The sequence below is a fragment of the Bemisia tabaci genome, chromosome 7 (assembly GCF_918797505.1).
Source record: "Bemisia tabaci chromosome 7, PGI_BMITA_v3".
NCBI classification, from domain to species: domain Eukaryota; kingdom Metazoa; phylum Arthropoda; class Insecta; order Hemiptera; family Aleyrodidae; genus Bemisia; species Bemisia tabaci.
Window position 1 is genome coordinate 18853847 of NC_092799.1, and position 27482 is coordinate 18881328.

Genomic DNA, 27482 nt, shown 5'->3' on the forward strand with positions numbered 1-27482 from the left:
GGTCCATTTACCCTTGAAATTTTTAAAAATTTTAGATAAAATTACGAAAAAAAATTCTCTGAAAAATCGGAAGAAAATATTCACAAATTTTGCCGGAAATTCGTGATTTTTCGAAGGAAATTAGGCAACGTCTGAAGGCTCATACGGCGTTTTTCCTCAGCTGAGCAGAGATCCTCAATGAAAATCCACGACCAGTTTCCTTTCGAAGCCGAACTTTTAAAATTCTTGCGGCTTTATCTCGGCGTCCGATCGGAGACAGCTACCCGGTTGAAATTTCTTACGCTCAGATAAATATCATTTTTCCATTTTTCTCCCGGTTGTTTTTTCCTCCGTTTTTATTATGAATAATCTCGTCCTGGAGGAAGTGTATCCATCATTTTAACACGTAAACCCTCGTAAAATGTCGTATCGGCTCGCGCGCCTAACGCCCTCTATCCGGCTTCATCAGCCGAATTTGTCGCGAAATGTCGTAACGCTATTTTGATGAGCTCTCTTGCGCAAACTTTGCCGTGCTAAGGAAAAACGACGTATGAATATCTGTAGGGTGATCCAAAAGTACCGCACTGCCGCTCAGTGGCGTGGCGTGAATAATCGATTATCGATATCTCGCCATTTGAAGCTAAGGTAAAGAATCGATTACTAAGGTGTTCGCTGCGAACACCCTGATAATCGATCTTTTTTCATAGGTTTGAATGGCGGTAATAGGTTTAACATTCGATCTCAACTCAATCGCAATTCACGCCACGCCACTGCTGCCGCTATTACCCTTCGGGCTTTTGCCTTTTTCAGAATGATCCCTTTAAAATTTTGGGGGTTTCCTAAAGTCGTTTCGAGCACCCACAACATTTCAAGTCCCTACCTATCTCATTTTTTCCCAAAAGTTACAGGGATGCTGTTTGGTGCTGGTAATGCGGTACTAATTAATCACCCTGTATGTTTTGCCAAATTTGTACTGATATAAACCGACAATGATAAAGATTTCATTTGTGCTTGTTTTATTTTTTCAGAGATATAAACTCACAATTTAACGTTTAAACAATTACAACAGCGGGTGAAAATTCTAGAAAACACAAATAAACCAAGAAGTTTTGGCTGGAAACACCACGGCCTTTTTCCGTTGCATAAGTAACAATAAATATTAAAAAATTTAAAAACTTAGCACTCGGTTGTACCCTTCTAAAACGTGATGAACGTGATGAGCGAGATAAATCACAGTGGATTGAGTCAATTGGAGAGGTTGGACATGACATTTTTGACTAAAACCGCAAATTTTGATGTTTATTTCGTCACATTTTAGACTTTAAGGGGTATTTCTAAAAGAGAGTTTCACGAAACCAATGGAGTCACTTTTGGTCCTAACAAACTTCTATAAACGGAGTTATAAGCGTTTTAAGTTTCCAAATTTTGTCCGACCTTCTCTTATTGACTTGATCTATTGTGTAACGGGTGGTGGATTCATCTCGTTTTCGTACAATCGAGTGCTAAGTTTTTAAATATTTCTTGTTCTTTAGAAAGACTAAAGAAGGCTGTGGTGTTTCCAGCCGAAACGTCTTGGTTTCATTTGTGTATTCTGGCCTCATTACCCGTTGTTGTAAGTTGTTCAAATGTATATCTTGACACATGCTGTAGAGCATCCAACATATTTCACAATTTAACGTGATGTGTCTAAAAATGCTGAAGAAAAACATCCATTTATTGCCCTAATCATGACTACCATGTGAGAAAAAGCTTGGCAACCTCCAAATTTTCATACGGCGTTTTGCCTTAGCATGGCATTTTGAGTTCCACGTGAAAATTAAAATGCCGAAAACTGGTAACTGTTATCTGAGATTTCAATCTGAAATCTCTTCATAGGACGTTTATGGGTTGGCGTCACCGGGAGAAAATTTTGATGTGGTCTTAACGATGGAACTGGATTGCCACGAGCATGATTTTTGACGATTCCTGGCTCGAATGACTGACAAGCGCAAGGCGCTGAATGAATGAGCTGGAATTGGAGTTGACACTGAGAAAAAGAATGTGGTGACACAACACTAGTTTATGCAAATTAGAGGATGAAAGTAGTATTATTTCATTCATTGCGTACCATTCATACATATCAGCAGCATTTCTTGGCGCACGGTATATTCTTCTAACTCAATTTTATATGGAGAAAACAAAATTGGCTTCAATTGAACGACAAATTTTGTAGTAATAGGAAATGAATTTTGGCAAACGTTACCAAAATAATTATTTCTTGTGTTTTTTTTATTTTTACTTTGTGTAAGATGCGTATTTTTTACTGAGGAGTGAGGACTGCGGTATTCCGAACCAAAAAGTTATTTATATGATGTCCGAAAAAATGTGTCCCCAAAAGATAGCCATTCAGAGCTTTTTTCCACTACATCTACATCTTCTTTTCTCTCATACCCTCAAAAATTCTGACAGATTGATTTTATTAGAAAACAAGAATTACTTCCTCAACGTTAGTTAATTTTGTAGAAATTTACCATCTAAATTTATCGTTTTAGGAAGAAATTTTTAATAAAAACTACCTAAAATGTAAAAACAGTCAATTTAATTCTCGTAGTGCTGGGTAAATTTTCAAATTATGATTACTCTCATAATGATATTATTTTACATAATTCTTCAATTTCCACATCCAAACGGTTGTTCATCCGTTTCTCAATTTCTCTTTACCTCGCTGGTTGAATTAAAAGCAATAATTCAGTTATGCCCGGTGCCAAGGCGATAAAAATATCGGTGTCAACTCCCGTAAATCCCAGCGACATTTTTCGAGTGATTCATTAACTATTTTGGATCCGCGTTCGTTTCCGAAGACAGCTCCGCAAAATACGAGCGACTTTATTTACGTAGACGAGGAAGCGCCATATATCCTCGTAAAAAAAATTTCAATTGATGGTCTCCGAAATACTGTTATCCGTCTCGGCGAGGAATCTTAATTTCAGAGGAAATTCGGTTGATCAAAAACGAGGAATATGTCTCTGTCGCCCCCCGAATCACAACTCGAGTTGCGAAGTGGTTTAAAAAATTTGTTCAATGGATCGGACAAGAGCCACTCTGTCATAAGGAAACAAGACCTTTTGATGATATATTATTAATGTAAGAGAATTCAGAGAAAGGAAGGAGGAAAAATGGGGGAGGGGCGAAGAAGAGCGTGGCACGGGAAATACGGAGTGGGATGCTTAGCTCAATTTCGGCTCCCCGGGGGGCGCCTCTTCCAGAGGGCACTTTATTAAGTCTAATAAATCCTCTAGTCACATTTCTTATTTCCTACCTAAATCCTCTTTATATTTATTAGTTATAATGTACAGAGCATTTCTTCGCGTACATACTTTTATTAATTTTCGGCGCACCAATTCATTACGCGAATTGCGTTTTCGCTCTTTTCGGAGGTGGAAAATGAGTAATGAAACACTTTGTTTTGAACTCCCGCCAAATTGTGACCTATTTGTCTCGCGAGGTGTCAAATAAATTTCTATCACAGGCAGAGGCATCGATGAATTTTCCGACTTTCAGAAATGAGGGGCTTTGAGAACAAGGTGCATAACTGATGCAGTTTTCCAGAAAATTGAAGTATCTTATGTAAAGCTGGTCTCATAAATGCATTTTCTGTGAAAAATTCGCTCTCAAATTCCAATTTCTGAGCATCAAAAGTCGGCTTGAACTTTCTTCCCGCCGCCTCGTAAGGATTCGTGTCATTTTGACACTTCAAACACGTATTTCAAGAAATAGCAAAAATCACACTTGTGCACCTTTTCCTCCAAGCCCCTCAAATATCAATACTCTCCCAACATAGGCATCCTATACACAATGAAATCGAGGCCTTAAGCGTCCAGCTCACGTACAATCTAGAGGCATCAAAGAGGTTCATCGATAGAATTGTTGACTGTTGGCTTTCAAAGATTGTTGGCCTGACGATCATTGAAGATAACTGATATTTTTGAGACCTATCAAAGATCCAATTTTGAGATTTTCAAAAAATTTCGTGCAGAAATGCACTGGAAAAAAACAAATTGGATCTAGAGTCCAGACTCTTGAAAGCATTGACAAGAAAAAATACTCTTGATGCAATCAGATTTAAGCTTAAATCAAAAGGAAATCCGCTCAAATTAAGAGGCTTGGTTCTTGATTTAAGCAAAAATCCGATTGAATCAAGAGTATTTTTTCTTGTCGATGTTTTTAAGAGTCTGGACTCTAGATCCAATGTGTGGTTTTTTTTTTTTTTTTTTCAGTGTGGCCGAGAAATGAAAGAATAAGTGCCAGTTTGAAGGCCCCCGTTCGTGCGTGGGCTGGATCCTTTAAAAATCGGTAATTGGAGTTCGATGTGATTTCTGATTGGTCAACGGTTCAAGCTCGGGCCATCGATTTCCAATCTCGAAGACGAATCACGAGAGACGAGTCGTCGAGTGCATGCGCATGAAGCAACGATGCAGCCGTCCGCGGTTCGTGGCCTTCAAAATGGCCCTATCTCGACTGCCGCGGCCGCCGTGCCGCGCCGGGGCCCAAAAGGGCGCGAGGGGCCACGAGGAAAGTGGGGGGGAGGGGGGCGTCGTGGTTAGTGATTATTGCGATGCTGCGAGAGCCAAGAGCGCAACCACCGAGACGATGAATGGGCATTATTAATGAACGAATGAAATAAAATAGACGCTCCTAATGTTTCATTCCTGATTTTCGTCTCGTTGCACTCTCCGGCCTTTCCTTCCCCCCCTTCATCAACTTATGGTCGTTCGGGAAAATATTCCCACAATTTTTTCGCCCCCCTCCCCCTCCGCCCGTCGCTCCCGCCCGCCGTTGCTTCCCGATGATTGTCTTCATTTCAGCCATTTATTACCTGTTCCCCTCTCGCTTCGACCCGGCGGTGCCTTCTCCATTTTTCCGGCGGCCCCGAGATCCTGTATCGCCGCCATTTTGTTTCCGATGCTTGAAGCGATCGAAAACTTTCGAGCCTCACACTGGAAAAAAAACACATTGGATCTAGAGTCCAGACTCTTAAAAACATCGACAAGAAAAAATACTCTTGATTCAATCGGATTTCTGCTAAACTCAAGAACCAAGCCTCTTAATTTGAGCGGATTTCCTTTTGATTTAAGCTTAAATCTGATTGAATCAAGAGTCTTTTTTCTTGTCAATGTTTTCAAGAGTCTGGGCTCTAGATCCAATGTGTTTTTTTCCCCCAGTACCATAGAACCATACTTGAAAAATTGGTGTCCGTCCCTCCGAAGTACCCTATTTCTGTGCACGGCCATTACTCAAAATATTTGTTTATTTTCATTCCAAATTTGCATGGAGGATCATTCATATCTATGGTCTCCTCATTTGTATTGTTGTCGTTGTTAGCTGATTAAGACAATCGCAATTTTAGTTTTCTTCGGAATTTGAGTCAGCGAGCATAAAATTTTTAAAGAGGGGTATTCTCAAATGAATAATTTTTTGGAGGTAATTTGGCGAAGTTTTGATGTTCCTTTGACGTCCTTCCGTTACACGCCAGATTAGATTTCCTTTGAGAAGAAGGAAGAAATAAATGTGGCGAGAAATTTAAAACGTCAATGAGAGAGATGCATATTTTTCGATTCTCACCAGCGAATGTTCTTTCCATAATGTTGTCATGATGATATAGCAGGCCGTGTGACGTTAAAATCGCCACTCAGCATGTCGCATCACTTTGATCGGCAAGGAGTGAGATCACCAGATCAACCACCAGTAGCTTTAAAAAAGCGTCCTCTGTAATGTTTTAAAAAAGAATCGACCATCGCGCTTTCATAATTTAGTATATCGACGGTGAAACTACCAAACCACGTATCTCGGTTTGCGACGTCGCAGACTTCCTGTCATACTTTATTTTTTAAATGAAAAACTACTTAACATCCAGTCTTGAAAATTTCTGTGATTTTTCCTCTTTGTGCGGAGAAAATTCCGTGAAAATTTCAAAGAATGATATTGATTTGGTCTACTTCAAAAAAATAAAATGTGAGCGTAGATTTTTAAACACCGCAAACGAGATACGTGGTTTGGTAGTTTCACCGTCGATATGCAACATGGTCAGCCTTCAATCTCGAATAACTGCATCAAAGCGTTGAAATGGATAACACCCCAAACCGCACATTAAAACTGCATGATAAACGCACGCCAACAGAGTTTGATGCCTTTTTATCAGTTTTGTCGGGGCGTTGTTCCCGAATCTGAAAATATACCCTTTTTTTCATGATAAAGCTACCATGCGCGCGTGGGCCTAGCAACATCTACTGTAAGCAGGGTTAAAAAAGCTGAAGGCACTAAAAACACTAAAAAGTTAAATCATAATATAATTTCAATACTTCATTTCATTATTCACCTAAAGTCGTATACTTTTGTGCCTACTTTGTCAAAATTTAAGTCATATACTATATGCTTGCTTGCAGAAACACACCGAAAACATCTGAGATATTGAGAATTTATGGTTCATGAAGTTTTCAAAAAAAAAAAAAAAAATACAATGAACATGCTTAATATCATTTGTCTACATCGCAATGAGCTATTTACATAGCATGTGCGTGATTCACATTTCCTTTGTAACCATTCCGCGTAAATACATCTAATTCCGAAAAAAGATAACAACAAAGATGTTAGTCATTTTCAGTAATTATTTTTTTAGAATTTGACGCTTATTTTTTCGACTCGTTAACCGAGTTCTAACCCCATTTATATCGAAAACTTCCACCTCCTTCTTTTCCAACTGCAAGCATCGTTTTTCTCCGATTCACGAGGACGTCACTTAACTCTACTTCATGCGAGACACCCTCCAAGCTCGAAACAAAATAATAGTGGATTTTATCTCCGAGCAAAGCTTGACAGGGGAGGGTCGTATGTTCGGTACACGTCTACGCAAGGAGGAGTTACGCCTTGGAAACGTTGCATCCATCGTCAGCGAGCGTTGGGCAAGCGAGCAAATAAACAAGCTCGTGTTGTTGACAAGACGTCGGCAATATTGACGCGCGCGTCGGAGTTCATAAATTGAAGCCTTTGTTTTTGTGCGGGGCACCAGCGGGGTGGATTGAAGATGATTCCGCCCCACCGCGACCAAACGACGCAACTCCCCACGAGGACCCGGCGCGGGTGCGCGGTTTTACAGGCGCGGAGGAGGGTTCCGGGGGGTGGGACCTGGTGAAGACACGTGTTACGGCCCATCTGGAGTGACACCTCTGCCTCTCCGCGCGCCGCGCCGCCGACGCGAGAGAGCGTCGGGAGGCGTTAACAGTGTGACCCCGCCTTTAAAATAACACCGGACACGCCGTCGAGCCGTACCACACAGCATCCGAGGATACTCTCGCAGCCTCCCGTGTCCTACGGTGTTGAGCGCGGCTGTGAGCAGACGAATAATCGGCCATTAATTATGGGCCGTTTCACGGTGCATCATCCTCGTGTGAAATTAGCCGGGAGGTATTTTTGGAATCTGCTCCGTGCCAAACCTACGCGCGCTGGAACAAGCCAATGAGGAAGGTCGGGCATGACAAGGAAACTTTAAAAACTTTTATCTTCCTCAATTCGAAACATAGAGCAAAAACTGAGTGCGGTGGACGCACGGGTCGTAAGACACTATGTTGGAGCTTTTTAGGCAACGTGCCTTAAAAATCAGCATAAAGCTTAAAATCTCAACACAGAGGGGAAAGAAACTCTAACTACCAAACAGCGTATATCTTTGAGAGACAATTGTGCCCTTTGTATTGAGATGTACAGCTTTATGCTGAATTTTTAACGCACGTTGGCTAAAAAGCTCCAACATACTGCAAAACGTAGAAGTTTAAAAGTGGCATTGTAAAATTTCATTGAAGAAGCATCCCTTAAAATTTATAATTTGTGAAATTCCCCTGGGGGTATTTTTGGAATCAGCTCGATGCCAAACCTACGCGCACTGGAACAAGCCAATGAGGAAAGTCGGACACGACAAGGAAGCTGTAAGACTCTTCTTCCTCAATTCGAAACATAGAAGTTTGAAAAAGACTGTGTAAAATGTCCTTGAAGAGGCATCCCTTAAAATTTATAATTTGTGAAATTCCCCTGGGGGTATTTTTGGAATCAGCTCGGTGCCAAACCTACGCGCACTGGATTGAGGCAAAGAGAGAGGTCGGGCATGACAAGGAAGCTTTAAGAACTTATATTTTCCTCAATTCGAAACCTAGAAGTTTAAAAGTGACCGTGTAAAATGTCCTTGAAGAGGCATCCCTTAAAATTTATAATTTGTGAAATTCGCCTGAGGGTATTTTTTGAATCAGCTCGATGCCAAACCCATGCGCACTGGAACAAGCTAACGAGAAACGTCAGACTTGACAAGGAAGCTTTAAAAACTTATATTTTCCTCATTTCGAAACTTAGAAGTATAAAAGTATATGGCTTTGTAAAATTTTCTTGAAGTCTAAGAATTTCTTAAAATTTATAATGTGATGAAATGGGCGTATTTATGGATGATCGGGAAAGAAGGAGTTTGCTCGTCTGATCGTGTTCATCAGAGCTCAGCGTCACATAAATTGATCAAGATCAATAACTGTTCGATGTACGTGTCAAACCGATATTCTGATTCAAATAATATATGAACATTCACTTCTTGTAACAGTCTTTTTTTTCAATTCAGTTCAATCCAGAAGTTCGATCGCATGAACCAATCGTTAGGCTAGACAAAGCGAATATTTCTGTCCATGTGGATATGGTCTTAGTTTGGTTCATTTGATCACACTTTTTTTTGTAATGTATCCCACGCAGTAAATGTCATTATCCACTACTTTATTTCACATAAATTGTACAACTCTGATTCAAATTCAACTAAAAATTGTTTTATTTCGTACAAGAGTCTTGCAAGGGCTATAGATTTAGATTGTAGTGTCAAACATACCTACAGTATTTTCTACGACAGGGCCGGATTTAGGGGGCGGCAAATTTTGCAATTTTTTTAAATGTAGCTATAAAGAAAAATCGGATTTAGAAAAAAATTACGAACGAGAGAAGGTGATAAAATCTCTCATTTCCTGAGAGTATATCTCTAATTTCGTCGTCTTTCTGTGATACAATAGACAGCATCTTTAATTGATTAGTCGAGTTAAGACCAAGAAAGAAACCGAACACAGAATTTGGCCTGGAACGGCGCGGCGCAGAGAGCAATGATGACGAGAACTTAAGATGAAAAGAAGAAACCCTTGGCACGGCGCAGCGGTCGGCATGTAAAACATATTAGAACCTACAAGACCGCATGAATACTTCACGCATTGCGTCAAAGACAGTGCGGTCGCTACGGTCAGCAGCGGGCGGCGTGAAACGCGTAGCGCCTACAAGACTGAATGAATACTTCACGCATTGCGTTAAAGACAGTGCGGTCGCTACGGTCAGCAGCGGGCGGCGAGAAACGCATAGCGCCTACAAGACTGTGGGAATACTTCACGCATTGCGCCAAACACCGTGCGGTCAGCGCGGCGCGGCGGTGGAAGTTAAAATTATTAAACCACATTTATGCTTGTTCTTTTATAATATTTTCGCTCATTTCATATAAATGGAAGGCCTTGTCCACACAGAGATAGGTTTACGAAACTTAACTTTCGCGCTAAGTTCCGTGAACTTTTGCTAGTAGTGTTGACAGTGCTTTCGCGAAAAATGTGTCCAACAAGAGTAAACGTATCTTATGCACCCCTCCCCCTCCGGCACGTTCACTTGATGGTATTGATGCTTCAAAATGAATGAGAAGAGAGTGGCAAAATACAGGCGGCCCATGGGCGGCAAGTAAGTGAATCCGACCCTGTTCCACGATACATATAATGTAAGTGAGGAATAGGTGAAGTAAAGTAAAGAAGAAGTTAATACAGTATATAAAGTGTACAAGTTCCACAGTAAATGCGAATGTTAATGCACACCGCGAAAAAAGTGAAGTTGAATTAACATGCTGGATGTAAAAAAAAGTGTTCGAGAACTTAAAAAATTCTGAATTACCCGCTGCAGCAGTTACTTTATCAAAACCAAGATGTAAAACTAACTGCCACTGAAAAAAAATCTTAAATTTGCCGCCAAAAGGTATTTTTTCTTAAATCAAGAATATTGCTGCTGAACATAAACAACTTTTTTGCGTAACCCAAGCATGATTTTTTGTGGATCAAGAAAAATTCAGCTTAAATCAAGGTAAAAAAAATCTTGGCTTGAAATTCAAGAATCAGCATGTCAGCACACATTTTTTTCAGTGGTGCAATGGCGGGTAATTTAGCCGTTTATAAGTTCCCGCACACTTTTTCTACATTCAGAATGTTAAATCAACTTCCATTTTTTTTCAGCGTTCACCCAAAAAAAAGTAACCTACAGCTTATCCTCCTCTATGAAGCAGATAGATTCCAAACAATGCTTATAAAAACCCCGCTGAAGCAGGGCTCGTCCCACTTTCACTCAATTAAAGTCCTCTGATCACTGATCCGTGTAATTTTTCAGAAGGAAATTGCTAGCCACAAATCACCGGCGAAAACAAGCGACGTCAATTTCCCGCTAGAGCTCCTGAGTTTTCGAGGGAAAATGCGTGGCGATGCCAACGCCAATTTATCTTGGATCGTGATTATTTTTCGTCTCGCGGGGGCGGGTGGCGGGCGGGGGAGGCGCTGCCTGGTGTAACGATGAAGATATTTTATTAATTCTATATATTTCTCAAAAAGCAATACCTGTACATAGAGTGTACATTTTATGATTTATAAATTTATAAATAAATGGATTAAGGCTAGGCGCAATAAATTTCAGGGCGGACGAACTGAGGTAAGGAGCGCGCACCGGGCAACGGGGTTCCAGCATGAGAAATTAACACAAAAAGAATTAGTACAGTACTCGGTGTGTTTTTAATGAAACACATAAATTATATTAATGTAATTAACAAGATACATCACACTGCGTTCCTTGTATTCTTTCCTCTCTCCTCCGTCCTTCCTCCGCGTTCTCGCTCGCTCGCTCACCGCCTCCTCCTTCTCCGGGGACATTTCAGTTTTGTTTTAGCGCGCCGAGGCCGCCCATCCCTTCGTCCCTTCCCCTCGGCCCTGTGCCCCCGTGTTTACTTACTTACGCCTGTTTCTTGCCACATTTATGACTCCTCATTTTTAATCCACCCCCCGAGACATTGTGATGATTTAGACCGCGTCGTGGGAAGATGAAGTCGACCGGAAGACAACCAATCAGAATCCAGCTGGAGGGACTCCCACTCGGTGATTGGTCACCTGACGACTAGAGCAGTTGCGGTTTTGAAATTACAGTTATTTTAAGCTGCAGAGCACACTAGTCACCAAGAATTTACATATAGGTGGCTAAGGAACGATACCGCATATCTGCTAACTGACTATTTGTAAGATGAAGACAAAACTGGAAACTAAAAATAACTTCTTCTTCGTGGACTAGGATGCGTGTGCATGCAGTCTCCCGTGGAAGATCACATTTAGAAAGTGAAAACCTAGTAATTGCCATCATGCGTGCAGATGTTTCCACAATTGTGCAACCATCCCTCTCGTTAAACTAGAATCCAGTGGCTTGAGAATGTCGAATCTTTATGAAAAGAAGATCGAAGTTGAGAGACTATTTTTGCTTTGAAGATTCCACGAAGAAATGGTACTTAGGTACCCAGACAGCGACGAAAAACACGTCCAATTGTAACACACCTGATGAAACTTATCAAATTTGGAATTTCCACTTTCCATCTATCCTCGTCAATAAGTCGAAAAGTACAAAATCACGTATCTCCGTTTGAGACGTTGCAAACCTTATGTCATACTTTAGCTTTCTTTAAAAAACTAACTGTCGTGATTTTTTAATAACTTCCCTAATTTTTAAACTCAGCTGCTCGCAGCGTACTCTGTGTTTTCAAGCTAAGAAGTTGGTGGCAAGTCATTTTTCCAAAAACATGATTTCCTACTACAAGGTTAAATACTACTTTTCTATTCTTTTTTTTTTGTCCCGTTGCAGTTAGTCCTGCGAATGGGATGTACTACTGACTTTTTTCCATCGGAAATTTGCAAAAGATTGAAACTGAAAAAAGCCAGTGCGAAATCTCATTCGTAGGACTTACTAGGATGGAACATAAAACTAGTAGGTACGAAGCACTAGGAAGAAGTATGGTAGGAAAATTTTTTTAGGGGAATAACCTAGCACCACAAAGTTAGCAAGGAGCGGAAATCTTGAAACACGGAAATGACGATACGTGGTACAGTGGACTCTCGATAATTCGAAATTGAAGGGAATCGGCTTTTTCTTCGAATTAGCGAGGTTTCGAAATAAAAAGATTCATGTGGAGAAATTTCGAATTAGAGAGGTTCGAACGTAGAGAGGCAAATGGACGAATTTACGTCAAAAGGAACCAAAAATATCAGTTTATTTCTTTCCGGCGGTAAAAATTACACTAAGTTATCATTAAGTATTAATTATTTATATTTAATTTTAAAATTATTAATTACAAGTTTACATTTTGACAATCCCATCAGCTCTTTCAGACACCCAGGTTCATAAACAGTTGACTTCGAATTGTAGGGGGAATGTACCGTCTTATTTCGAATTATAGAGGGAGGACCATATTTACTTCCCACACTTCGAATCACTGAGAGAATTTTCGTCGCAATTTCGAATTATAGAGGGCCGCGCCAGCTTAAAAATTTCGAAATAACGAGGGGAAAAAAATACATTGATTTTCTTCGAATTACCGGGAGATTTTCAAGGGAAACGGACTTTCCTTCGAATTAACGAGGTTCTCGAATTATCGAGAGTCCACTGTATTACACCCTAGCTATCGATAAGAAAACTATTCAGGCGGGCTTACTCAATCACACCTAAACCCTAACGTCCTGTTCGTCATGAGCGTGTCCAAGAAGGTGAACCCGATCTCGGGCTCCTCGTAGGCAACCATATGCCCAACGGTCCGCAACGAGACTTCTGTAAAGACGCCAACTGTTTTCACGTATCCAGCGAGCCACCCATTCATATAATACGGACACCTCTTCGCCGTCGCGTAAGCAGCCGCGTGCTTCCAGTTGAGGTCGTAGAACATATTCTCGCTCAAGGTGTAGGCGCAGATGATGTCCAACATCCCGCTGAACGACACGTAAGAGAACTCCCCCCAATTCAAGATGTCCTCGATCCAAGGCTTGGCCGACTGCATGAACGCCGCGGCCATCGAGTCCCAAACTTTGTCGCTCATGAAGTTGAACTTTAAGTTGCCGACGTGGATCGCGGCTCTCACGTCCGGTCTCATGAAGAACTCGTAGGTGGGTGGATTGGACGCGGCGCCGTCGTGGATGTAGTTGTAAGGGGCGATCAGTTGTGTGATGTTGTAAATGGCCCCGAACATCATATCGTAAAAGATGTTTCTGGCTTCGACCCACTTATTGGCTCTGATCGCGGCTCGAATTTGGTCCTCGTACGTTCGTATCAGGTCCCTCCCGGCTCGATCGAGGTAACCAAGGTGGTAGAGGTAGTTCGAGTAGTCCAGCATGGAGATGGGATCCGAGAAGCCGTTCCCCACTGCCACTGCGGTCAGGGGTACCACGAAACCTTTGCCCTCGTTTTCCTTGTTTCGCAGGTGGATGTAATGTGCGAAAGCGGGGATCATCTTACCGGCGTAAGACTCACCTGTGAAAAGGAAAGGGTATAATTAGATCGAAAGGCGGTACAACAAGGGGCGAAAATAGAACGGTGCGGTTGCAGGAATGGACCACTAGACAAGGTGGAAATTTAATCATTCGGAGTGAATTGGGGCGTGCAGAAACCGCTAGTGTCCATTTTTCCAGTCTTAAGTTTTTTTGACTTCATAATACTTTAAAGAGTTGATACAACCATAAAAGTGATGAAAGGATTCGTTTTGGGATGAAGGAAACCCGAAAATGAGTTTTATCGCCACTTTCGTGGTTGGAACCAACTCCGAAAAGTATTATGAACTCCAAAAAACTTAAGACTGGAAAAATGGACATTAGCAGTTTTCGCACATCCCAATTCAATCAATGTTTCCTTATCAAAACTACAGGTAGACTACGATTTAAACTGAAATCAACTCCTTAAGATAATAAGCAGTTTTCGATGCGTTAATTCAGACCTCCCGCCCTTGGAAAAACAAAAGTCTGCGTGAATCAAAAATTGTACACTAAACACTAAACTATCGTAATGATCCCCACTGTATGGTCCACGCCAAATACGTTTTCGCACTTTTAAACTGCGACAGACGATGGTTCGACGTCAGTTTAACATGTAAAGTAATTTCAAGAATCAGACGGATCTTTTGTCGCAGCAGTCTGAATGTGCCTAAACTTATTTGGGGTGTACTTATGAAAACATGGCAACCTCACAGTCGGTGTTTCGGCTCAGCTTTTGCATGTTTTCAACGCTTTGAACAACACAAGATGGAAAAGAATCATTGCTTGATCAAGAATCCTGTCAAAATCATTGTGGTAACCGGATTTATTGAAGTAGACACTGGATTTTCTTGTTAGCGGAGATTTCAAATTTCCCGTAACCGATCTTAACTAGGAACGATAGTATCTTAGTTAAGAGATGAATTCAGTCATTTTATTTGCGCGAATCGTGTCCTACAAGAAATTCAGGTTAAGAAACGTTTATTAGGATGCTTAAATTTTTACCTTATCCACTGGTCCATCAGTAGATTAGGTGAGTTCAAATTCTGCGGAAGTTCCTTCTTTTAACGACGAAGCAAGTTTGCCTTCGTTTTGGTATAGGTATGCTACACGCGTACTTTGGAGTTAAAATAGTGGTATCAGAATCTACTGCTCACAGGCGATTAAAGAAACTGAAATTTGCTGAGGTGCATTCGCTCAACACGGCTGCATGTTCGCCTTCAAGGCGGCAGGTATGCAACACGCGTACTTTGGAGTTAAAATAGTTGTATCATAATTTACTCTTCTTAGTTTCACGAATAGTTGATTCAAAGAGTTCTAATTCTATCGGAGCTTTTTCGTTTTCGAACGCCAGTGTAAGCCTGGGTAGACTAGTCAAAAGGAAAACCATGCAAGCTAAGGGGCCATCTCTTTTCTTTTTTGGACTGATATGAGTGCAGACATGACTCTTTATTTGCAAGGGAGAAGTGCAGCACCACCTATTCTTAAAAGAGGCTAATGATGTTGAGAGATCGGCATCAGCAAATCGATGGCCTAAGTGCAAACACGTATCTCCATTTTCGACGTTGTATAAACTTGGTGTCATTCTTTATTTTTTCAATGGAAAGCTAGTCAACTTAATTTCTTGGAACTGCCTTGATTTGTTCTCTCTGCTAGCAGAATATTCTGATTAAATTCAAGTTATAAAATTGGCTTGCTCATCTTTAAAACAACTTAACAGGAGTAGAAATTTTGAAACGCCGTAATAGAGATACGTGGTTTCGCACCACTGCCATCGACATTAGAGTGTTTTCAAGTAATATTTCTGATTTATCTCACCTATGAGGAACATCGGGTTACTCTTCAACTCCGGGAACATAGCGTAGAACTGGACGAGGAAGGCGTAGAGGTCTATCGCTACACCCAGGTCTGAAGTTGGGTAGCCGGCGTCATGTGCCGTGAAGCTGAACCCAGTTCCAACAGGGCTGTCAATGAACAGTAGATTGTACTTCCGGCACCACGTGTACTTCCTTCTGAAGGCATTAACCTTTTGATTGACGGTAAAAGGTCCGATTTCTTCGACCAATCCGAACATGGCCGTCAAGCCAGGTCCGCCCTGGATCCAAATGATGAGTGGCTTCGACGTCCAGTCGCCCTCCAAGGATTTGAACATCCAGAAAAACAGGTTGGATCCGAGGTTTTCGTTGACGGTGATGAAACCGGAAAAACTCTCGATTCCCGGGAGTAGAGGTGGGATTGGCAGGACTGCGGCAAGTCGTCGAGCCTCAGCGATGTCTCCTCTTTTGATGGTAGGGGACAAAAACAGAGGGGTCCCCACAGTCGCCACGCTCAGGAGGTTCGCGTAGGTCAGCTGGGCCAACTCAACTTGCTGAGACTCTAATTTTATTTTTGCGCGGCTATGAGGATCGAGCATAAACGAATTAACAAATAGGGGACTTAAGACCATAAGGCAGAGGCTACTGAGGCTAATTCTTAGGTTAATCTTAAAAATCGGCAACATTCCGGTCATATTGAGTCTCAAACTGAGCTGCCTTTTGAGTGAATTCTTACCTTGACTCTACACCACTGAGTATATTGCACTACCGCGAATAATGTGCACGAATGATGATTTTTGAACGTGTCAACGACAAACGACTTAAAAATAATGGCGACCTGTGTGTGCACAGACATGGTTATATACAGGGTGTGACAGAGTATCGGGCGAGCTTGACTGATGACTTTTCCAACGGAAAATGACGTAAAAATAATCACTACCTTTATGTACACAGACATTAGTATACAGGGTGTGATAAAAGCATCGGGTGAGTTTGATGATTTATTTTATTTTATTTTTCATTTATATATTTATTTTTTTTGGTGAAATTTGTTTAACTGCCCGATAAAAACAAGCAACTCTCTGGAAATTTAGTATATTGTCTAAAACTCATGCACTTATTTTTATGCTTTTTTTAATTGAGACGAATTGTCAGCCAAGGAAAATGAGATAAAATGCAAAGTGAGAAACAGAAACTTCACAGCGAACCGGAGTTAATCCTTACATATTGATATCAAAAGGGGTTGGCAACAGTTTTAATATGTCTCCTATCAGTCCGTTAGCTAAAACTGTGAAAATTTCAGAATTCTGCTAGCATAGTTTCTTCGGGATATCTCTCATCATGATTATACGTTTCAGATCGTAAAAATGTATTCCAATTTTTCGAGGATTTTGTTTTAGTAGTTATTTAGTTATTTTATCAGACACATTCAGCAACTTAGGCTTTTAATGGCTTTACAGAGAATATGGAGGGTGAGTATAAACACAAGACTTTATATTCTTACCTTCATGGAAGAAAATGTTTTCAAAATTTTGGTCACGATATCATTTCTAGAAAAAAATATATCGGATAATATTCTTATCTCTCAGTTAAAATATACTTCAAGAAAAATGTTGAAACTAGAAGACAACTCGACATTTTGCCACACTCTGTGTTAGCTCGGCAACTTAGGCTTTTAATGGCTTTACAGAGAATATGGAGGGTGAGTATAAACACAAGACTTTAGATTCTTAACTTGATGGAAGAAAATTTTTTCGAAATTTTGGTCACAATACCATTTCGAGCGAAGATTACATCCGATAATATTCTTATCTCTCAGTTAAAATATACTTCAAGAAAAATGTTGAAACTAGAAGAAAACTCGACATTTTGCCACACTCTGTGTTAGCTCGGAAAATGAAACGCCAACTTTGCACGCACAAGTGTTTGTTTGCAATGAATCGCAAGCTTCTTTAAACACAGAGGCATGATCGCTGCATTACGAAACGCGCATAAAGTTTTGTAGAAACAGATGTGATTCAAATCCAAGTAAACTCAAGGAACTTCCATTTTTCAACAAATACCGTCTACATTGTATAATAATAGTTTTCAGTTATCATCTACGTACGATTTTGAAAACACCGAAATCTAGTCGCTTCCCCTCTATCAAATGGATTAGAAATTGCATTAAGGAACTACCATCTCAGGCTGATTTTGGGAACAACGTCCGTGCTACTAGTTACCTTATGAAGATAGGTCCTTTTACAGATGAGCCAGAAATCGTAGTAATTGCAAAATGTTCCAGATGCTTTTCATATACGGTTTAAGGTGATTCAATGGACGCCATATTTTGTGTCAGAACGGCATGCAATATATCGCATCAATTGGTTCCATTTTTTCAGCTACTCGTCATTTTTCTCCAATTTTGAGATCGCAATTCTGTTGTCAGAAGACTAAAGCACTCACTTACCAATTTTAACAAAGAAATTCAACGTATCAAAGGCATAGTTTTTTTAGAGAGAAAATATCGCATTCGAGTGCAGTTTCGATATCAGTATCGAATGCGATGTTTTCTCTCTGAAAAAACCACGCCTTTATTACGTTGAATCTTTTTGTTAATATTGGTAAGTGAGTGCTTTAGTCCCCTGACAACAGAATTGCGATCTCAAAATTAGAGAAAAATGACGAGTAGCTGAAAAAATGGAACCAATTGATGCGATATATCGCATGCCATTCTGACACAAAATATGGCGTCCATCGAATCACCTTAATTTACAAATTTTTAAATTCAGAGGCTGAAATTGGCGAGTTTTTAACAAAGCATGCATCGTCATGGCATGCTTTTGTAATGGAATTCAAGAACCCACTTCATGAAATCGACAACGTCGTTTCAAAACATTGATCCAGGTGAAAAAGTGCTCGCACGCACGCTTCTAAGAAAGAGAGCTGGATTTTTTTGTTAGGGTCCCATCTCCATTTCCTGACTTCTGTATCAGTTCGATTCATTGTCGTGCCCTTTTCTCCTCTTCCGTTGTCTTTCCGATTCCTTTTGTGCGGCTTGAAAGGACGGAAAAAAGAATCGCTTTGGTAATTAACGCAAGACAGATAAATGGATTTATCATTGCCTCCCAGCACGTCAAGAGCCCAGTAATTGATTTCCAGGGATTTTTTGGGGCACTTACTGCCTTTAAACCTCTTTGAAGACACACCCTCAAAAAGAGAGGAAGTACGGTGTCACACTGTTATGCACCAAAGGGGAATTGTGGAACCTGAAGTTATTATCTAATCCTCAGAGATAAGGTGTCTTCATTCATTTTATCGAAATAGAAAGTAAGATTATATACAATTTCACGTAAAATTTCTATTTACATCTAAAAATACTCAGGATTCCATGCGAAAGTCAAAGTTAGTTACATTTTTTTTTAGAAAAGTACCTGACATATCGATGGCCAAAGTGCGAAAGCGCGTATCTCCTTTTGCGACGTTGTAAACTTCTTGTCACAATTTTTTTGTTTTTATTCAGTACCAGTGAATGTAATGTCTAAACGATTTCCTTAATTTTTATTTTCTGCCAGCAGAATATTCTGAAAAATTTTTAGCGATTAAGTTGACTTTCTCCTTTTCGAAAAAATGAAATAGAAACGAACGTTTTGAAACACCTTAATGAAGATACGTGGTTTCACATTTTTGCTACCGATTTGCACCGAAATTTTAAAAAAGTGACGTTAAAAATAGAGTTTGTACCTTTTTGTCATTGATTCTGATAAAAAAAAATCATAAATATTGCCGTTTTTTGTTTTTCATTGCCTCTGTGAGTCATAAATTAATCCCTTTTAATGATGTTTACTGCTCGCAGACGATGATCAGAGGAAGACAATAAGAGCCATTTTTAAGAACCATTCGTAGTTATCTTGCTAACGGAAATGGTTCGAAACCATTCCGAACAGAGGCGACAGTATCAATTGGTAGGAGGAAAAATTCAAAGAGCAAATGAAAGCATAAATTTACCCTCTTTTCTCTTCAAAAATAAAAAGTTGTTCCTCCCTGTTGTAAATGCACAAAAAGGGTACGAGACTATTTCTTTTTATTCAATTTAAATGCATTGCCTGTGTGCTTTTGTCATGTTTATGACCGCAAATGATCTTCTCATTTCTGCCGCCGGAGTGTTCGTTCGCATAGCACACGGGTCGAATGAATCTGCGATGTGTGGCGGATCATTCAGAAAGAGCAGTTTGAATTTTGAATGAAAATCTCTCGGCGATCAGTGTATCAGTTAGAATTTTTAATATCATATCAACCGGTTTCTCTTTCGCCCTCCCACAAAAACCATCACCCGTTTCTCTCGGGATATGCTTATTTCTCGGGCTCATTTACAAATAAATTGCTTCTCATTTAACGGTGCCCCTGTATTTTCCTCGCTCCAAGAAAGAAAATATGATAAAAATTATGATGTGCGGCTCGAACCAAATGCAGAGAGGAACACGCTTTTCTCGGAATGGAGCGTAAGGAGCAGACACATTTATACCTCGTGTGTAAAAATAAGAACATAAAGAACAAGTCTCAGATCGACCCAAACATTTCTTTTACTTAAATAACTTGCATCCGGTGGGATGTGAATGGTTTTCGCAGATGATGGTCGCTAGATAAACCCACTTGATTTAGATTTTGGAAATACGACCCAGGTTTTTTTTTATATTTAAAGATTAAGTTGTGGGTTCTAGTGGTTCTACCATTTAAAAAATGTAAACGCTCATTTTTATGAAAGTTCGTTCTAAAGACCTACTGGATCGATTTTCATGATTTTTACAACTATCGATAGGAGATACTTTCTTGATGAGCCCGCTCTATTTCGATTAACTTATGAGGATTCTAAAAGCGGGCCTTAAATGGCGCTTTCACCCTCTGCGGGTTGGGCTGCGTGACAGCCAGGGACGTTGCCTTCTATAGTATATGTAAGTATCCTCTTTTCTATTCGATCTAAATCGTGGACTCATTGGGCAATGGAGCAGCAAATTGCATTGGACCTATTGTAAACCTCAGTTAGAGCAAAAAGAGGAGTTATTTCCGGAAGAAAGTGGCTCAAAAATCACTATAAGCGCATTGGGAAAGCCTGAAATACGCTTCTATACATAAGTTCAAATTCTGCGTTAGGAATATATGCGTTTTTTCAAGCTTCCCGCTTCAAAAATGATACTACGGCACTGGAGAACATTTCGAAAAATAAGTCGTTCTATCCAACCCTTGCGCATTAGGATACTGCGCAATATTCAACATGGCCGACGTCAACCTACCAAAACACACGTGACGATACGGGCTTACAAGAACCGGTGTGTTTATATTTACATTTCCCTTGCGTTCATGAAGATCATATTGCTTCCTTACGCTTTACGCGAGGATGTGTCAAACATGTTGAATATCGTGTCGCATCCAGGGCACATGGCGTATGAGGGTTGGACGGAACGACTTTTCATACAAAATATTCACCTGTACCATAGTTTTTCTTTCTTTTTTTTACCGATTTCAAATAGCCTATCGGCTAATCCCACGTTTATTACCCCAGCCCCAGGTGACCATTGCCTGGGACCATCAAGCTCAGATCACCTGACCGGGAATCGAACCCGGGATCTCTTGGTCATAGGGCCAGCGCTACAGCAACTACACCACGAGAAGCCTACTACCGTTTTTGAAGCGGGAAACTTAAACAAAAAATAAAAAAAAATATTATTGGGAAATTAGGAGTGTGTTTCGAACTTTTCCGATGCGGTAATTGTGATTTCTAAGACATTTTCTATAATAAACCAGCATTATTTACTTCTTCGTGCTTTAGCTGAAATTTGCATCAGGCCAATTGTTACGACAAGACGTTCATGTTGCGGCATTTGTAACAGGAATCCCTGTTGATCCGACAAGAAATTCTTCCGAGCGCACGATTGCGCCCTACGTGAGGGCGTGCTTTTTGCGCCCCTCGCGACGGTTCCGTTCACAATGCATCCATTCCTGGAAGTTGCGAATAAATCCCCGGAGCTTTTCAGATTCTAATTAGTAACGAGCATCGTGCGACTCAAAGGCGACGTTACATTTTTTAAAAGGAAACAGAGTCGAGTGGAGACGCAACAGCTAGCGCAACACGAGAGTCTCCTCGGTTGCCAGGTTGTGCGATAAAATTCGAATATATTACACGGAGAAAGGTGATTTCTCAGCACGATCTGGTAACAATATCGGAGCACCCACCGCCATCCACGGTCCTCCCATCGGAGCGCGGAATGCAAAGGATTAATGGCGCGAGAAACCAACTTGTTGCACATGTATACCTACGAACTGAATTGAATTACTCGCTGAATATTCGCCGGCTACGACGTGCCGAGATCCCTCGGTGGGGGGCTCGAGGGATCCCTCGGGGATCGGGGGGAGCGGAGGGGGAGGGGTTTTGATAACTTGTCCGACTCCGTGTGTTTTAACCAGAATCCTGCTAATTGCATGGGATCCGCCCACGTGGTGGATATACACGCCGCGTCCTCGAGACCGACCATCTTTGAATGCAATTAGTTATGTCTAAACCAGTTTTAATTGGTCGCCGCGGATCCCTCGAACCGGGCGTCGAGATCTGATAGGCAGCCCGGGATCCAGTTCCTCGGAAGAAGGAAGAGCCGCGATTCTATAAACTGCGGCTATGACCAACCACGCTGCCGTGATAAGGAAAAACGACGTATGAGCCTCTAGACGTTGCCAGATTTCCTTTACTATAAACCGAATTTACTGGGAAAATTTTGAATATTTTTTTTCCTTCGAATTTTTCAGATAATGGAGATGTTGCATGTGTGAGGAATTTGCGATTTGACTGTTGATTCTTATGTAAAAGTTCGCGAGAAACACGATGGTGCCACTGGTTTTCTCTGAAAGCATCTCTCAAGCTCAAAAAAAGCTCTCAAGTTGGAGCCAAAATGGAGGGGATATCCCACGCTATCCTGAGAGTCCACCTCTACATCAAGACAAACTCTTCATGCAAAGATAGGGAGCAAATACATTAGCAGGGTTGTCGTGGTTTCAGTTGTGTAGTTCCCAAATGAAGTGGCAGCCCTGTCAATGTATTTGCTCCCTATCTTTGCACGGAGAGTTTGTCTTGATGTAGAGGTGGACTCTCAGGATAGCGTGGGGTATCCCCTCCATTTTGGCCTCAACTTGAGAGCTTTTTTTGAGCTTGGGAGTTGATTTCAGAGAAAACCACACTCAAAAAAAAAACTACGGCCCTGTGACCCGGTTGCTCTGGACACTGGTGATCCCGGCGTTAACGTGCTGTGCGCCAGCTAGTACTGGACCCAGCGGCCGATGTCCCGTGGAACCCGCGCGGCCTTCGTGGCCGTAAGACCGGTTAGGAGCCGAGCGTAAGTTACGGGTTTCAGGATCGGAGCCAACCGCTTCCACGGCCGTTGGCAGTGAGGTGAGATTCAGTTTTCGGAAAATGGCGTCACCATCAGATTAAAATTGAGACGGCTACGTGTATATTCGCAGAAAATTATAATATTTTACGTCAATGTTATTCAGTGCGTGAATTTAAAGTTGCCGCCAGCTTTGAACATATTCGGGAGCCACCACTCAGCGTTGTTTATTGAGGTTAGAATCTAGTAAATTGCTTGTCATTGTTGGTCATTGCTCATTACGTGTGTTCGTTCTTCGTTTAATTTTGGAGGTTTTCGATATATTTTCTTGATTCTGTGCGGTGCACGATTGATTCTAAAGTTCTGTGTGATAACGCTTGTCAAATAATTTCGGAAATGCGACGAGAGTTAAGTGAAAATTGTCAGTTTTACCTACGCACTGAGCTCATATCCTCTCCTCCTGTAAGTTCGTTTGCAATTCACTTATTTTCCCCCTACTAAGGGAAAGAACTTAAATCAAAGAAAAGCAATCAATTACCTGCCACGCATCTTCCCACAGAGTAAATTACCGCCACACTAAAATACTGATAATGTAGACACGAGAATGTCTATTTACCGATTGCAACTTCATTGTGCCACCTTTGCTTGCTCATAAGATTGGATTGATTTTTTATTCCATTTCAATCTAATCTCTGGCTTATACTTAAATGTTTTCAATTGAGAGTAGGTAGTATTTCACTCTCCGACATCCAACACCTCCCTTCTCGGTTGCCAAAATAGCTGTCCGCCAGCGGAAGCTATAGGTAAGCCAATCTTGCCTGCGTTGATTATCCGATAAGAGCCAGTGCAAACATTGTTGCTGTGAATATCTCTCTGATTCCATATCCCAATTCTAGGGAGCTCAGTGTACTGTAATAGTGGTAAAATTTTGTGTGAATTGCGCTTCAGTTTGCTGAAGGGAAGATCTACAATTTTAACAAGTGTGACAATTTTCGGTGGTATATTTCTTCGCTAATATTTTGTGGAAATTGTATCCGGTAGTTATTGCGGAGAGTTATATCTTGAAGTTTTGTCAACTTTTACTACTGAATTTACACTTTGAAATATTCTCAACCTCATTTTCAAGATTCTGAAGCTCTTCTTGTCGTAAGGAGTAAAAATCTGTAAGTACCCAGACCTACGCCTGTGGTTTTCCTTTGTTAATCATTTAGGTGATTTCCTACTTTGCATTCGTATTTTTTATTGAGGGATGAACCAGGTTTTGTTTTTGACAAATGCTGAATTCTCATTGAGTGAAAGTAATTACATTTATTGAGAACGGGCTGCCAAGTGATAAAAATGATTTTTCAATTTACATTTTTCGCTGCAATGAGTTTTAGCAATTTATCATACCTTGGGCAGTCTGTTCTACATTTAAAATAGGTAGCAAGAATTTTTGATCTATCTATATTTGTTCCTTCCAGTGCTTCCCCAGTGCTTTATTTATTTCTAGGAAAGCTTGCAACATTAAAGTTAGGTTTTTGAAAATTTCTCTTGATATCTCTACACGATGAATAAGCTAACATTCATATGCTGATTTTCTTTCCCAATAAGCATCATCTCTTCTCTAAGATTCATCTCTTTTCTCAAATTGACTTGCTGAACTATCAGCCAAGGAGTTCAAATCTCTCTTGATATCTGAAACATGATCAACAAGCTAACGTTCATGTGCTCTTTTTCTTTCTTAGACAGTGAATTATCCATAACTTTCCTGAAACTAAATTGTTATGAACTATCAACAAAGAAATATATACCTATTTTAAAAAGAAGGAAAGAAAAAAAATCTTGTTCAGAAATTGACACAAGATAATTCACTCAATGTTTAAAACTTTGCTGGAAAGTTTTTCTTTTCTATGTACTTTAATGGTGAATTTTCAGCTGTAGTTCCGAAAAAATCCACCACGTCGCGGACAGCGTCGGCGCGCAGAGCTCCGGCCGTCCAGCCCGTAAGTAGCGCGGAGAGCGCAAGCTGCCTATGCCGCTCGAGGCCGCGACTTACGGTTTTCATGTCCGTAGCAATCCGCGTCGTCCCCGCACGTAGCACTCCGGCCGTTAGGCGCGTAGGCGAACGGTAGTGCCATATAGCACATCCAGTCCGTGCTCCAGGTCCGCTGCTTCTGGCCTCCACGGCCGGAGCTTTTTTTGAGTGCAGTGACACCATCGTGTTTCTCGCGAACTTTTACATAAGAATCAACAGTCAAATCGCAAATCCCTCACACATGCAACATCTTCATTTTGTTCGCAACTTGATCTAACATATCCGAAAATTTCACCGAATAATATGCATAACTCTACTCAAAAACACATGTTTTATTCGGAGAAATTTGGCAACTGGGTCATTCCATTGTAACGGGTGTGACAACAATTCAACTTTAAACAAGAATTTGAACTCTTTCTTGGGGTTTAATTAAAAAGTGATCTGCAGCAGCAGAAAGAACTTTTTTTGTAGATCATTTCAGTTTATCAGAAATTGTTTTTACTTTGTTCCATTTCTCAGAAAAAATTAAAAGGCATGCGTAACGGGTGTGACCGATTTTGGAAGTGAGTTTTTCCTCAGTGAGTGTAAAGTGGAAACTCAGCGAATTTTATGAATGTAAAAATCTGATTAAATTATATGATGAAGCCAAGGGTTTTTGCTTCAACTGCCGATGATCCGTTTTCGATCATCTGTTTTTCTTTCCTTGAAAAATGGGAAAGTTTGCGTAACGGGTGTGACGTAACGGGTGTGACAGATTGTCTCTGTGAGGTCCATCATTTCTGAGAGAGTTTAAAAGTTAAAAAACTTACTTTTCTTCTCATACTCTTATTGTAGACAATCCTAAGCAGTAAATCAATCAACAGTTTGACGCATTTTAATGTAGAACAAGCCAAAACTACATTTTTCTACAAGGTGGCCCTGACCTACCGTTTGCGTCACGGGTGTGACAGATTGTCTCTGTGAGGTCCATCATTTCTGAGAGAGTTTAAAAGTTAAAAAACTTACTTTTCTTCTCATACTCTTATTGTAGGCAATCCTAAGCAGTAAATCAATCTGCAATATGACGCATTTTGATGTAGAACATGCCAAAACTACATTTTTCTACAGGGTGGCCCAGACCTACCGTCCCAGGGCTTTCCTTTGGGTAACCCAGGATTCCCTTTTCGTCCCCGCAGTCCTGGACCTCGCATGGCCCAAATTAACAAAAAAAAAAAAAAACCCTGGCACGGTAGGTCTGGGCCTATAGTAAAGTGAAAATATTTCAATCAAATCGGAGAGAGTTCAACGAGCTCTATTTGAAGTCCTTTTGAGATAAGGTGTATTCACTTTAAATAGTGAAATATGGCAAAAAAGTTGGATATCTCTCTCTTATTAGATGTACACATAACCTCTAATTATGCATATGAGTGTATTTCTTGTGATAACCATAAAAAAATGGTGAAAAGTGAGGCAACATCTGCATAATTGAAGGTTCTTCTCATTGGTCACACCCGTAACTTGTCACACCCGTTACGCATTTTTGCCCATCAATTGTTGAAATAAAAATTTGGAAAAAATACTCCAAAGCTGTACTCGACTTGAAAACGTACGGAAAAAATTGGCATCTCAAAATGACATGAATTAAAATAGTTACATTAAAAAACCCATGTTTTGCGGAACGGGTGTGACAGTCAGTACCTTAAGTTTTAAAAGTTACATATAATATACGGTAACTACTTTTAAAAATTGAAACTTTGCAGGAGCACATTGAATCAGTTTCTCGACAACTGCAAGCATAACCTGAAACTTGGTTTTGGCGGAAACACCAGAAAGCATTGCTGCCAAACTGTCACTCTTTTTACAGTAGGATAAAGCTAAGCAACGGGGTTACAAAACACGTAAAAATTGTGAGAAAAAAAACAAAACGGAGGTAAACCACATATATTTCCAAAAACTAGGAGTATTAAGGAGTCCAAAAATAAATATCGTTGGGTCATTTGGAGGAGAAAAAAAAAATACCCCCCGGACTACCTAGGCGTGGAATGACCCAACTCTCGAATGTTCATACGGCGTTTTCCCTTCGCACGGCAGCACGGGTAAAGGCACTTTCGTGAGGACGAGCATCGCGGGGGTGGATGGGTCAGTTGTGCTGGTCTCAGAATCGTGTTTTAATGCTTGATTCTTGTCGATCAGCTAAAAATAATACGATCCGTCCGCAAAGCAACTTTCTACGTTCACTATTATTCTGGGCCGGATTCACCTTCTTGCCGCCCATGGGCCGCCTGTATTTTGCTGCCCCCTTCTCATTCGTTTTGAAACTCGATAAAAACCATCAAGTAAACGTGCCAGCGGGGGAGGGGTGCATAAGACGCATTTACTCGTGTTGAACACATTTTTGGGGAAAGCCCGAAAGCCCTGTCAACACTACTAGCAGAAGTTCACGAAACTTTGCGCAAAAGTTAATTTTCGTAAACCTTTCTCTGTGTGCACAAGGCCTTCCATGTTTGGCGCAAAGCGTGAAGTATTCAGACGTCCTGCAGGCGTTATGCGTTTCACGCCGACCGCTGCTGAACGCACTGTGTTGGACGCAATGCGTGAAGTATTCACGCAGTCTTGTGGGCGCTATGCGTTTCACGCTGACCGCACTGTTTTTGGCGCAATGCATGAAGTATTCATGCATTCTTGTAGGCGCTATCCGTTTCACGCTGACCGCAATGACCTC

General features: G+C 40.8%; 1 protein-coding gene across 1 annotated transcript; it reads right to left on the reverse strand.

Moving 5' to 3' along the window:
* Positions 1–10623: 10623 nt before the first annotated feature.
* LOC109029665 (venom serine carboxypeptidase) lies at positions 10624–16246 on the reverse strand. The gene is made up of 2 exons (XM_019040239.2): positions 15414–16246; positions 10624–13599 (listed from the first exon to the last, which is right to left on the reverse strand). Exons 1-2 carry the CDS (start codon positions 16102–16104, stop codon positions 12791–12793), a joined length of 1500 nt encoding a protein of 499 aa, XP_018895784.1. The 5' UTR covers positions 16105–16246; the 3' UTR covers positions 10624–12790.
* Between the last annotated feature and the right edge of the window lie 11236 nt (positions 16247–27482).

Coding starts and splice junctions, on each gene's coding strand:
- LOC109029665 (XM_019040239.2), bottom strand. CDS start 16,104: ATGACCGGAATGTTGCCGATTTTTAAGATTAACCTAAGAATTAGCCTC. Junction 13,600..15,413: donor TAACCCGATGTTCCTCATAG/GTGAGATAAATC, acceptor TCCTTTTCACAG/GTGAGTCTTACGCCGGTAAG.